General features: G+C 36.4%; 2 protein-coding genes across 7 annotated transcripts in view; one reads left to right on the forward strand and one right to left on the reverse strand.

Annotated features, from left to right (window-relative positions):
* Nucleotides 1–3,852, reverse strand: part of LOC148852445 (RNA helicase family protein) — a 162,873-nt gene extending 159,021 nt beyond the window's left edge. For 3 of the 5 annotated variants that reach the window (XR_016099759.1, XR_016099757.1, XM_088947301.1), the window contains exons 1-5: nucleotides 3,458–3,851; nucleotides 3,224–3,329; nucleotides 2,870–3,066; nucleotides 2,214–2,267; nucleotides 11–164 (exon numbers count right to left, since the gene is read on the reverse strand). Coding sequence is in view for 2 of the 5 variants with exons in the window: in XM_088947301.1 (XP_088803427.1) it covers nucleotides 11–164; nucleotides 2,214–2,267; nucleotides 2,870–3,066; nucleotides 3,224–3,329; nucleotides 3,458–3,751 (805 nt within the window). In the remaining 3 variants the exon portion in view is untranslated. Of the gene's footprint in view, nucleotides 1–10; nucleotides 165–2,213; nucleotides 2,268–2,869; nucleotides 3,067–3,223; nucleotides 3,330–3,457 lie in introns of all 5 variants that reach the window. The other 2 variants (XR_016099758.1, XM_088947303.1) reach the window with 2 other exon arrangements.
* A 7,000-nt stretch (nucleotides 3,853–10,852) lies between these two features.
* Nucleotides 10,853–14,095, forward strand: LOC148852446 (Pentatricopeptide repeat (PPR-like) superfamily protein). Of its 2 annotated transcripts, XM_088947305.1 has the most exons (2): nucleotides 10,905–13,272; nucleotides 13,354–14,095. In XM_088947305.1, the coding sequence occupies exons 1-2, from the start codon at nucleotides 11,238–11,240 to the stop codon at nucleotides 13,932–13,934; spliced, it is 2,616 nt and encodes an 871-aa protein (XP_088803431.1). In that variant the 5' UTR covers nucleotides 10,905–11,237; the 3' UTR covers nucleotides 13,935–14,095. The 2 variants fall into 2 exon arrangements, with proteins under 2 accessions (XP_088803430.1, XP_088803431.1); XM_088947304.1 differs by having other exon boundaries at nucleotides 10,853–14,095.
* Nucleotides 14,096–14,516: the final 421 nt, after the last annotated feature.

A 14,516-nucleotide genomic window follows, 5' to 3' on the forward strand; every position in this document is an offset into this window, starting at 1 on the left:
GAAGCCCAACCTAAAGCATGCATCTCTTGCTTAAGCTCGCGGATCTTATGGCCTGCCTCTTCCTGGATTTTCTTGTCACCTTTCTCTTTGGCAGTTACAGCCTGTAACCTTGCAATATGGTACTCTTTTGCAATAGAAACAGCACGGCTACTTGGATCAGAGGCCTATTAAGAGTTAATGAAAAAATAGAGCATGACCAACATCAGAAAGAAAAGGAAAACATGGAAAATATACGATATAAATATAGAGCTCGTTTGGTTTGCGGGAATAGGGGTCTGGAATTGGAATGGGCCATTCCAATTCCAACTGTTTAGTTGGGCAGAATTAGATCCCATTCCCATTCCGGGTGGGATAGCATTCCCCCATTTGAGGGAATGGACATTCCCTCCCCTTCCCTGGGAACTGAAATCCCATTCCAGTTGATTCCAATTCCCATTCAGATTCCTGTCTGAACCAAACAGACTATGGGAATAGACCATTCCGGTTCCAATTCTGAGTGATTTCGATTCCAATTCCGATTCCCACTATGAACCAAATGAACCCAAGTTCTGGAAATTGCAACCTTGGTGGAATTTTAAATAATATAGAGAGCTGTATGTTTATGATGAATGGCTTAAAAATTAAACAAACATAAAATTTAGAAGCTATTACTTATAAGTGAACATGTAGACCTCTTGACCCCTTTTCAGTTGCACACCAAAATCTTTTTTTTTTATCAGCAAAAGAGAATTTTATTTGAAATTACGTTAAAATAAGGTTCTACAGTTTTTTTATGGAATTAAATCTCCCATACTATTACAAATTTCTGTCCCACTTTACATTGCAGCCCAAAACAATTGTTGCCTTAAAGCCCCTTGTTTAGCAAGATAATCAGCTAGTCCATTTGCACTCCTTCTAACCCATTTCAATTCAGAGCAGTTGCACACCAAAATCTTATTATCAATCTCTTAACTTTTTACTTCTTTTCCTATCAGAAACCATAGAAACTCTACTACTGTATTTCTATCAGTAAGTCCATGTCTCCAATAGGTTAGAGAAATAGAATAAGATGGTTTGGTCACATGCAGAGAAGACTATATACAGCACCCATAAGAAGAAGTGATCTATTATAAGTCATAGGGGCCAGAACAACTAGTAGCAGACCAAAAAGGACATTGGCAGAGGTAGTAAGAAATGTTTTGAAGGAATATTATTTAACAATGGAGATGGCACTGAACAGAACAGAATGCCGAAACAGGATTCGTGTAGCTGGGTGGTCCCATATAATTGAGACAGGGCCTAGATGATGATGATGGTTATATGGCTCTTGATAGAGCAGAATGATGGGACAGAATCCATATAGCCAACTGGCCCAATCTCAAATAGTTAGGGTTAAAACTGAGTTGAGTTTCATATAAAAGAAGTTTTTTAAAGATCAAAACATCAAAGTGAGGAATAGAAAGGCTTAAAGTGAAGAGGACTGGAAAAATGGAAGTGGAAAAAAGAAGAGAAATAACCAACCAAAGACCTACATCCAACCCTATTCTTAACACATGAAAACCATAATACTGATGCCAATTAGTATTACTGCTCTTTCTCTCCTTCTCCTACCTTGAAATATGCTTGCCCTTCCATCCCTAGCCCTACCTCTTCGTTATCACCTTAGAGAAGCTTGTTCTATTTAAGTTGATCAAAGAGCTCTGTCTTCTGTACCTTTTCCACTATTTTCTGTTTCTTTTTTTTTTTTTTGCCAATTAGTAAAAATACAATGGATGTGGATTGAGAATGGGGTTAAATTATTTTTAATTTGTTTAAAATGTTTACTACATGTACTTTCAGTGTTTTTCACAAATTCCTAAAAGCATATATGATCCTGCAATTTACTATATGATTCACAATTCAATTCATTTCAGATTTTACTACAATTTGGCATATGTTTGCAATTTTCAGAAAATTGCATGTATAAGCCAATATGCATAGAAACTGGCAATAAATTTAGAGAAAATTAGGGATGCAAGGAAATTTCATAATGTACTATGCCATAAATACTTATGTTCAAAAAATGGTATCAGGAAGTTAGAGACAATCATAAAAGGATATCCTGATCTTCATTATTCTTTGCCCCAATAATTTACAATATACATGAGTGCCAAACCACAATTTTGTACAATATTTCAAGACAGGTAGCTAAGACTTCAATATGCAATTCATGTTTAGAAAGAAGTAAAAACTACCTCCTTATTAGGACTCCCGTTACCAACATTATCTGCAACAGTCTCCCATTCATCCTGCACATAATGTAAAAGCTTGTGTTAATTCCTTAAAGGCATGTTTCACTTCAATTTTTTTCCTATCCAGAAACTAATGTTTCACATCAATTTTTTTCCTATCCAGAAACTAATGTTTATATCAATGGGTCAAGAGGTTGGCAAATGCAATGGTAGATGCTTTAGCTAAGCAAGGGGTGAACAGAAATCAATTGCACTGGGTTCAATTGTAATATGCAATTGTATTGCTTTTTGTGAGAGGTAGCACTTCATGCCTCTCTACAAATAAAGGTTTCCCTACCTTTCCCTACTTTTTCCTTCAAGCCAAACACAGCCTAAGGGTTGCTTGTACTTTCATCAATTCATGGAGATTTATTGTCTTAATATTTCATTTAATCTCAAAACCAGAATCAGACTCCAAAATTTATACAAATCCTAAAATTTAAATCCCAAGGTGTTGTAAGGTATGCTCATAATGTTCGAATTGAAGCCACTGGGAGTGCCAAAATAACAGATATGTATGTATATATATATATATATATATATATATATATATATATAGAGAGAGAGAGAGAGAGAGAGAGAGAGAGAAAGTAATCCATGAAAACATTTCATTCAAGTACCTCCTCCTCTTCCTGTTGTTCCACATATTTTCGAATCCAATCTGCTTGGGATGATTGCCGTGAATCAAAAGTGTCATCTTCCCATTTTCCTTTGATTCTAACAGAAACTTCTGGCATTTTATCCTCATTCTTAGTAGATAGATTCTGTGAAGGAATCCAATCTTCCCTAGCAGCAGAAATAATGCTAACAGAACCTCCTGATACAGCACAAATAAAGCAAGTTGTGACTTCCGTGAAATAAAGATCATGGTGTTTTACTGATTGTGCTTTACAGAACAAAAGAAATCGAATAATTACAAAGCTTAGTAGAGACAAGACTTAACCAATACCAAATTATTAGTTTACCACTCGTACCTTCACTTGTATACATGGAAGTCCCACTTGAGAACTTCAAAGGAAGTTCATTTCCCGGTAGGTTCAGGCATAGCCAGTCAAGAGCAGCTTCAAATGTAGCCCCTTCCTATCCAATTCAATATGGTTGAAACGGAAATTAGCTAATATGCAGAATAGAAACTCATTGAATACATAAGATAATCAAAACAAGTGGACATCAATCAAAAATGAGAATTTGAGAAGTTGGGTTCTCACGTTGAGAGCTGAAAGAGCTTGTTCGATTTGATCGGCAGTGAAGCCTTCGCAAGAGAGCTTCTCATAAATGGATCGGAGCTTTTTCGCCTTTTGGGCTTTGGAGATGGTGTCATTTGCTGGAGTCACAGAGGGAGAGGAGCTTGGCCTGCCAGAGTTGAGCAAGAGACGGCGTAGACGTTGCTCAGTCTCCGCCGATATTTGGAGTTTCGGACCCGTCGATGATTGGGATTTGTTCTTCGAAGAAGATGAAGAAGCTCCTTTCTGCTTCTGCTGCTGCTTCTTCTTGGGAGCCATTTTCGTTTTTCCTTGTTACAAGCCTTTTACTTTGATATTTGGACAATGGACATACTAATTTTCTTGCTCCCCAAAACCAGCAAGAAAATCCATGCAGTGCATTGGCTTAAATACAAATCTAATTTATATCCCTGCGCTTTGAGAGACAAAAATCTGCTTAGTTGGAAAAAAAAAAAAAAAAAACCTGCAGTTTGGGGTGGGACAATGAGGCCAATTTGGTTAAATTGGGATGGAAAATTATAAAAAAAAAAAAAAGAGAATAATTTGCGAGTTAAATAGTTAAAGGAAAATACCTAAAAGGGGGAGCTTCTTAAATGTTAAATGCAAGAAAGATCTCTTGGACTTGGGCTTGGGCTTGGGCTTGGGCTTGGGCTTGGGTTTGGGTTTGGGTTTGGGCTTAGAGTGGGGTTCTTAGCAGGGGCGGAGCCAGAGGGGGAGTCATGACCCATCCTATGGTTCAGAAATCCGCCACGAGTGTTCAATATAAATTTTTCCCCTCTCTCACTCCCCAGCCCAATGGTTGCCCCTGTATAGGTCCATTTATATTTATCCCTCCTAATCCACTTTAGGTTTTAGCCTCTAGTGAAAATATCCTAGCTCTTCCCCTGGTTTTTAGCATCGAGATCTCCTAAAAGGGTCTTGCCTGGATGCTATGGAATGACAAGTCCATTATCTTTTGGAAAGATTGATGGGTGGAAGATAAACCCCTTACCGAGTCTAATTCCATATCTAGCAAGAATGAAACTATGAGTGTGGAGGAAGAGTTCATTGGTCAAGAAAGGAAGATCTGGAGGGAAAGCAAAACTAGAGAGAGAGCCTCTCAAAATATCTAGAACAAGATCAAACTTATCTTCATCCTGACTGAGGATAAAGAAGACTGGATGACATGGAGAATGAACCCGAAACCGAACCCGAAGGGGATTTTTTCAATAAAGTCAGCTTATAAAATCAAGTGCAAAACAGAAAATGGTAACGAAGGGGACTATAACGGGAGTTGTTTGGTTTGGAACATTAAATGTTAACCAAAAATAAAAGTGCGTTTATTCTTGTACTTGAATCATAAACTTGCATCGATGGTCTTCCTGAGAACCGAAGGTCTTAACAGAGGGGTGTTGATTATGTGGAGAAGAGAAAGACATTGATCCTATTTTTACAAGTGCCTACAAAGCAAATCTGGTCAGTAGTGAATAATAACATTTTAAGTCCCTTTGAGTTTGTTTACAACCAGAAGGGGTGGTTATTGTATAGAACGCACGAGGAGGACGATAAAAACAATTTGAATATGAAAGAGAGATGTGCCTATATTTGTTACAGTGCATTTGGAAGAATAGAAATAACAAAAGTTTCTCTAATACTTCCGATCCCCCCTAGTTAATTATTAACAGAGCAACAAAAGCTTTTTCAGAATACCGTGAAATCTATGATAACTCCAATCCAGGAATAAAAATTAAGAAGTGGAGGAGCGTGGATTCGATCCCACCTGAGGATAGGGAAATCAAGATTGATTTTGATGCATCCCGTTTGACCAATGGTATGTGTTCAGTGGCAGCTGTTGCAAGGAACCCTAATTAGAATTAGATTAGATGCAATGAGATTAAGATGGTATTTGATAAAACTAAAATCTAAAATTTGAAAAGCAATAATGTTATTTTTAACCATCTAGCAAAAAACAAAATCTCTTTTTTTTTTTTTTGTTTTCTTAGAGCCTTTATGATATTTAAAAGCTAAGAGGGCATCTTCATCCATTTGAAAGAGTCATAATTTATGGCGCCTTGGCCTTTACAGTAAAAATGTCCTAATAATCTAGCATATGAACAACTTGGTTGGCGTTTTACATGAACAAAAAGATGGAATTGAATAATTGTAGAAGTTTGTTGATGTGGTTATATAGCGTAGATGCTCGTTTCATATTTCTAGCCTATGCATGCTAGTGAGAAGATTCACTAATTGCAACAAGTTACTATAAACTATTAAAACTCTCATTTCCATATAATAGTCCCTGATGGCCCAAAATGGGCTTCCTTGAGGTAGGATTCACCACTAGTGTGAGTTGGATGATGAATTCTCTTCCTGCTGCAACAACTGTGATATGGTCATAATAACCACCAATTTGCAATGAAGAATGATCAGAGATTGGCTGATGCCTAAGGTAGTATTACTTACAACAGTTTGACCTAGCTAACTTCTAGGATTATGATAATACGAAGCTGCTTTGTTAATGATGTTAAATGGTGTTAGTGAGGCATTTTCGAAAATAGTTTTGTTCCTTGCCTCCCATATCAACTATAGAAATATACAACTTTTATCAAAAGTTGTTAGAAGTAAGGAATGAAGTATGGGTATCAGGTATTGTATCAAATAATTTGGATACGGATATGGATACGCTTAGAAAATGTATCGGTATGCATGAAAAATATGAAAATGCTTGGATACAGTAGGGAAATGTATACAAATTCCATAAATATATTATTAACAATAAGTTTAATGTCAAAATAACTATAAATAATGTATAAATACATTAGAATTGTATATTCTAATGGTATATATGAGAAAATATATTATAATTAATACAGCGGGATGCATAGATAATATACAATTTTATTGATAAATCAATAAAAACTCCAAGACACATATTATATGGATTTTTACAAATTAATACATGTAAAAATCCATTATTATTTTATTTTTCTATTAAAGTCCAAGGCATAAAACATATGCAACTATTATATTTGAATTATTATGTCAATTTTTTCTATTTTATTATTTTTAATTTTTAACATTAACAAAATATCAACTAAAATTTAATTCTCAAATGTATGGTAAACAATATTTTCATTTTTGCAAACAATAAATATATTATCATCAAATGTAGATTAAAATATCAATAAATAATTTATGAAAATAAATAACTTAACTTAAAATATATCAAACCTATTAAAATTTTGAAGATGCACATCATATGAACCAGGGATATCGAATCGAATTTGGATATTGTTTGATCCGATTCGAATTCGATCAGTTTACACCCCTACCTCTGGTCACCTATACATATCCAGGCATGTTATTTTTTATGAGAATTCATTTCCATTCTCTCAGGGCCCAAGCCCAACTACCCATGTAAACTCTAACTACACTTTACTTGATGGGCCTTCTATTATTACAAACAGAACTTCTCATCGGCTTTTCACTGTACCTCCTGAGATCTCTGGTTCTCCCTCAGCACCTATTGGGCCCACTATTAGTGAACAAATGCAACATGATTGCTCCCCCATTGAACCAGTTGACAGGCCCACTAATATCATGGTGCAGCCTGCCCTCGTTGATGAAAACGATGGAAGCAACACAGCTATAGGCGTGAATCCTTTAAATACTCATCCCATGACCACTCGCATAAAAAGTGGCATACGCAAACCAAAGGTCTACTTGGCATCTATTCATCCTCTTGAATCTATCATTGAGCCCACATGTTACACAAAAGCAGCCAAACATGTCTCATGGCGAGGTGTAATGGAGGAGGAATTTAATGCCCTCCTATGTAATGGGATTTGGAATCTTATGCCATGATTACCTTCGATGAATGTTGTTGGGTCCAAATAGGTTTACCAATCAAATGAAGGGCTACTGGATCTATAGATCATTTCAAAGCCCACTTAGTTGAAAAAGGATTCCAGCAACAACCAGGACTTGATTATGGGGAGACATTCAGTCCAATAGTAAAACCCATTACTGTGCGGATTATACTCAGCTTGGCTATATCTAATCATTAGGATCTCCATCAATTGGATGTCCAAAATCCCTTTTTACATGGTTTTCTCAATGAAGATGTTTTTATGGAGCAGCCCATTGCGTTCAAAGACCCTAATTATCTAGATTACGTATGCCACTTAAGAAAGTTCTTATATGAACTTAAACAGGCTCCATGGACCTGGTATCAATGTCTCTCTAAATTTTTATTGAAATTGGGCTTCACTATGTCAAAGGCTAACTCCTACTTATTTTCAATACATCCAAGCTTCAGCTCTTCATGTTAATATATGTTGATGGCATAATCATAACGGGCTCAGATCCTTCCACCATCAACTCTCTCATATCTTCTTCGGCCGCTGAATTTGCTGTTAAGGACTTAGGTCCAGTCAGTTATTTCCTAGGAGTTGAGGCAATTAGACCTAAATCTGGGCTTTTTCTTTCCCAACGCAAGTATATTTATGATTTGCTAACTTAGGTCGTTGAAAACCATCATCAACTCCTATGGCCTCTAGCACAAAACTCTCTCCATTTGATGAAGATCCTTTACCTAATATCTCTACTTATCGTGCTATTGTGGGTGCACTTCAATACCTCACATTTACAAGGCCTGATATATCATTCTTAGTCAATAAGGCCTGTCAATTTATGCACAAGCCCACTATAGTCCATTGGACAACAGTAAAAAGGATCCTAAGGTACCTTAATTTTACAATCAATCATGGCTTTTGTATCATCCCCTCTACATCCACTCAGCTGCATGCTTTCTCTGACGCTGATTGGGTCAGTTGCCCAAATGATCGGTGCACCCAAGGTGGCTTTTATATCTTTCTTGGTGATAACCATGGACCTCCAAGAAGCAAGCCACTATCTGCCAAGTATAATAATATTTGACAAGAATGAATCAACTTGTACCCATAAGTAAGAACTTTTTCCTTTTTTCCTTTTTTATGCTTCCACATGCTTGTTTGGAACATAGTGTACAATAAGTGAATTTTACATGATGACAATACTGGTTTTATCTAAAGTCCTAATAGTCTTGAATAATTCCCTTAGATATGATTTCGTAACTCAAAAATTACCATATCACAACTCTTAAAGTTCATATTCTCAAAGGAGTCATTTTATTGAAACCTTGTCTTCCACTTAAACCTCAATTAGATATATTTATATCATAAAAAATTGTTATTTAAATTGAATTGGATTTATATTAAAATCATGGGTTCTAAATTGTAAACTCCCTTTAATCATATCATTGGACATTGCAATCTTTACAAAAAAATGTTGAATGGAGAAAAGGAAGATATTTGTACATTTTTTTTTAAATCTTTGAGATCCTTTTATAAGAAGCAATAACAAAATGTATCCATGTATCATACAATAAAAATGAAAATTTTGAGGTTGGTTGAAACCAGTAGTGGCAGAAGGTGGAAGACGAAACAAATCTGCCACTGCTGTTACTAGATCTGCTGCTGCCGATAACAGATCTGCCGCTGGTAGTAACACCGTTAATGATGATGGTAGGCATTCACTGGCGATGAGGGCGGATTGGACCTCGGAGATCTCTGTTTTGTCTTCATCTTTCCTTTGCAGATTGAACCTCTGGGACTTCTGTATTGTTTTGGATAATTTTCTTTCCATTTTCCTATGCAAAACCAAACATTGGAAAGTTAAATTTATACACTTTCCCATCCCATCCCACCCAAATCTTTTCACAAATCAAACGGAGCCTAAGGCTATATTTGGTTTGAAGGAAAATGTAGGAAAAGGAAGGGAAACATAGGGAAACCTATACAAGGGTTTCCCTACTTTTTCCCTCAAACCAAACACAACCTGAAAGATGATACATGCAACCCATTTATGGAGTTGCTCATACATCAAGTTGGTTCCCCTTTACGCACCTTAGTGGGTAGTTGGTTGGCTAATGCATTATATTGTCTATTTACATAGAATATTTGACATATATCAAAAGAGTTTTCAAACTTTAGCAATGCATCTCTACACAACTTGTGTTGTAGAGATGTGAATTCAATTCTTACAACCACCGATTTGGGGGGGGGGGTTATTAGTGAGATGGTACACTATTCAAACAAACCTTTTGGGAGATTCAGGCATATCACCAAAATAATAAAAAAATTATAATTATATAACTTATATATATTGTTAGTAATATATATTTTTTAAATTTATTTGGGTTTACTAGTGTATCCATGATTATTTTGTTTTTTCGTCTGTATCTGTATGTACCTAAGGCTGTGCTTGTTTTTGAAGTAAACTTCATCAACGGAGTTCAATGCCGATGGGTTTAAAGCTAGTGAACTGTTGGAACTTCTTTTAAAGTGTGATAATAAATGTAAATAATGTATTATAAAATTGATGTAGTATTTATATCAATTATCGATGTAAAACTCAACCGATGGGGATGAAAATAAATGCATGAAAAATACAGGTTGGGAATGGAGTTTTTCACCGGTCCGTATTTACATTGAAAATAAATGCGAATTGACAATAGAATTCTATGTTGATTTGCATAATCACCGCAAACAAACACAACCTAAAGTGTATCCCAATATATTTCTTATAATTGTATTTGCATATACATCACAAACAAACACAACCTAAAGCATATCCCAATATATTGAAAATTCCCGGTCAATACCCTGTACTTTGGCTTGAGTGACAATTTGGTCTCCGAACTTTAAAATGCAACAATCCAGTATTTTGATATTCAAATATGACAATCCAATACACAAACTTTCAAAATATGACAATCTATTATCTATTGTTAACCAGTCCATTAATCAACGGTTATGTGACATTTGAAAAGTAAAAAATACCCTTCAAATGCCATCTAATTATCTTTATCAACCATCCAAACGTTGATAAAAGACTGAACAGTTCCAAATACTAGCATCTTCTATTCAAAAAAACTGGTGATTATTTAGAAAAATCTAGAATTTGGGACTGTTAGTTTTATTATCAATGTTTGGATGATTGATAAAGAGAATTAGATGACATTTTCAACTATTTCTATATCAGTTAACATTGATTAACTGCTTAACGATTGATATTAAATTTTATTGTCAATATTAAATTTTTTTAAATACTGAGTTATCACATTTTTAAAGTTTGAATGCTAAAATATCGCATTTAAACTTCGAAAATCAAATTGTCACTTTAGTTTAACCGTGGTTGCCTAACCTTCTTTCATTTGTCGTCGGCCAATTCTGATCGAATTTTTTTGACCCAAATTTGAAAGAACCGACAAAAAAATTGTCGAATGCTAATAGTAAAATAATAAAATATCACTCAAACTCTTTGCACCAAAGAAAAAAGTTGTTTTAGAAAAGCACATAACTTTATCCAAACGGACCAATAAATGGTACCAAATTGTTCCTGTCGTGAGTTTCCAGAGCGCGTTATCTAGAACTAGATATGCAATATTAACTTCTCATTTGTGTTCGAACTCTCGTTTCAAATTCTCTAACTTCATCCACCGTTGGTTGGAGGTGGGTAGTGGGTTTAAGCTTTCATTTAAGCATACTTCTTCATTTTTTATGATTTTCTCTGCTCAAGATTTCTTTCTTTATTTTATTTTGATTATCAAGTTAGTTGTCTTGAATTGTTAGAATTCATAAATTTTCTCCATTCCTTCAATGGAAATATCAGCAAATCAACAATAAATTAATTATCTTTCCAATGAAAGGATAAAACGATAGAAGAGGAAAAAAAAATCTCGCCAATGGAGAAATCGGTTCTTCTCTGCAATTCGAAACCCCCAGTTGCAGACCTCTTCAAACAAGAAATCTCAAATGAAGTTTCCTTGAAACCCATCAAACCCAGTATTCCTTCCTCCAAGGTACTTAAAAAGGTGGCCTCGGAGACAGCTCCAAGGATCACAGAATTCCACTTAAATCATTTGTGCAGAAATGGGCAGCTCAAAGAAGCTGTATCTGCTCTCGATTCTATTGCCAAAGGTGGCTCCAAGGTGGGACCCAAGACTTATATTTCTTTGTTACAGTCTTGTATTGATATGGATTCAATTGTGCATGGTCGTGAGCTGCATGCCCGAATTGGTTTGGTTAGGGATCCAAACCCTTTTGTTGAGACCAAACTTGTGAGCATGTATGCTAAATGTGGGAGTCTGGAAGATGCCCGTCGCGTATTTGGTGGAATGCGTGAGAGAAATCTGTTTACTTGGTCGACCATGATAGGTGGGTACACTAGAGAACAGAGATGGAGGGAAATCATAGACCTTTTCTTTTGGATGATGGACGATGGAATTATTCCAGACGAATTTCTGGTGCCAAAGATCTTACAGGCTTGTGCAAACTTAGGAGATGTTGAGACAGGGAAGTTTATACATTCTTTTGTAATCCGAAGTGGTATGGATCTGTGTGTTCATGTTAGCAATTCTATATTGGCCATGTATGCAAAGTGTGGGAGATTGAGTTCTGCAAGACGATTTTTTGAGAAAATGGACCAGAAAGACAGGGTGACTTGGAATACTATTATATCTGGATATTGCCAGAATGATGATACTAAAGAAGCCCTTCGGTTGTTTGATCAGATGCAAGTTGAGGGAATTGAGCCAGGTTTAATAACTTGGAATATACTGATTGCTAGTTATAATCAATCTGGGAAGTGCGACCTCACTATGGAACTGATGAAGAAAATGGAGAGTTTGGGGATCACTCCTGATGTCTTTACTTGGACTTCCATGATTTCAGGTTTTGCACAGAACAACAGGAAACATGTCGCCTTGGAACTGTTCAGAGAAATGCTATTAGCAGGGGTTGAACCAAATGGAGTTACTGTTGCAAGTGCACTTTCAGCTTGTGCTTCTTTGAAAGTTTTATTGAAGGGGAAAGAACTCCACTCGATTGGAATTAAGATAGGATGTATGGGAGATGTACTAGTAGGAAATTCACTGATTGACATGTACTCTAAGTGTGGGAAACTTGATGCTGCTCGGCTTGTCTTTGATAATATCTCAGAAAAAGATATTTTCACATGGAACTCAATGATTGGAGGATATGCACAGTCTGGATACTGTGGCAAGGCCCATGATCTCTTTGTGAAGATGAAGGATGCAGGTATCCAACCGAATGTTGTGACATGGAATGTTATGATCTCAGGTTATATACAAAATGGAGATGAAGATCAGGCTATGGATCTCTTTCATAGGATGGAAACAGATGGAACAATCAAAAGGAATACAGCATCATGGAACTCACTTATTGCAGGCTCACTTCAAAATGGGCACAAAAACAAGGCTCTAGGGATATTTCGTCAAATGCACTCTTTTTCAGTGCGACCAAATTCAGTTACTTTGTTGAGCATCTTACCGGCTTGTGCAAATTTAGTAGCATCAAGAAAAGTGAAGGAGGTACATGGTTTTGTGTTGCGTGGAAGTTTGAATTCTGAGCTCTCAGTAGCTAATTCTCTTATAGATGCTTATGCCAAGTCTGGGAACATTGCCTGTGCAAGAGCCATATTTAATCATTTGCCATCTAAAGATATCATCTCTTGGAACTCGATGATTGCAGGTTATGTTCTACATGGTTTTCCTGATATTGCACTCAATCTCTTGGGTCAAATGAGACGACTGGGGTTCAAACCGAACAGGGGCACTTATTCAAGTATTATCAGGGCATATGGTCTTGCAGGGATGGTGGATGAAGGAAAACAAACCTTCTATAGCATGGTTGAAGATAATCAAATTACTCCAAGCTTAGAACATTTTTCAGCTATGGTAGATCTACTTGGTCGTTCGGGTAGGCTTGGTGAAGCATTTAAGTTCATTGAAGAAATGACAATAGAACCTGATCACTTAATCTGGGGTGCTTTGCTTACAGCTTGTAGGGTCCATGGCAATATAGGTTTGGCAGTCCGTGCTGCAGAACATTTGATGAAATTGGACCCTGGGGATTTCATAGCCTGCAGGTTAATGTCACAGATATATACATTAAGTGGAAGGCATGAAGATGCTTCAAAATTGAGGAAACCTAAAAGGAGAAAGGCGACAAGTAGTTCTCTTGGGTTCAGTTGGATGGAAATAAAGAACATAGTGCAGACTTTTAACCCAGGTGATCAATCTATGCTGAAGTCAGATGCTTTATATTCTCTGTTATGCAGCATTGCAGAAGAAAGAGTAGTTCCTCCTGATTCTTGTGATATACAGCTATGCGTTGAGGAGGAAGAGAAGGAGCAGCTTGTTGGGGTCCACAGTGAGAAACTTGCAATTGCTTTTGCACTTATTGGCTCTCCTGATACATCTCGAAGCATTCGGATTGTGAAGAATCTAAGAATGTGCAGAGATTGCCATAGGACTGCCAAACTTATCTCTCTGAGATATGGTTGTGAAATTTATTTGAGTGATCCAAACTGCTTCCACCATTTCAAAAATGGGAAATGTTCTTGTAAGGATTATTGGTGATGCAAAATGAAAATAAATTTGAATCACAGGAAAGAAATAACTGTGATGTTAAATGGAACTCTTTTATAGAATTTTACAGAACAACTTGTAGTCACTAACAAGTTCAATTCTTTGTACCTTATAGAGCAGAATGCATTTCTTCTAGTGAGAATATCTGTCTATGTTTCTCTCTTTCTCTCTCCCTCTCTCTCAAAAAAAGAAAAAAAGAAAAATCTGTCTATTAGTTTGATCCCCCATGGCCCTATAGCAACTTGGGAAGGTTGGACTGGGTTTAGGGCCAAGATAGGTCAAACCCTAAAACACAGACCTTGGGCTCCGGCCTGGACTAAACCTGAGTTCAAAACCTAATTTTGTCAACCCAAGCGCAGCCTGAACTGAACCCAACACAACTTGGGTTAGGCTCATGTGGGTTTGGTTATGTTGGTTGTGTTTGTAAGGTTTCTTATTCATATTTGCACTTCTATTTTTCATTTGGACATATGTCTCGTTTGAATTAGAAATGGAATAATAGAAATGTTTGTGTGTGTGAGTGTGTGTGTGTGAGAGAGAGAGAGAGAGAGGTCTTGAGGTACTGTACTAACA

This window comes from Nelumbo lutea, chromosome 5, assembly GCF_056320005.1.
Source record: "Nelumbo lutea isolate HS-2025 chromosome 5, American lotus-T2T, whole genome shotgun sequence".
NCBI lineage: Eukaryota > Viridiplantae > Streptophyta > Magnoliopsida > Proteales > Nelumbonaceae > Nelumbo > Nelumbo lutea.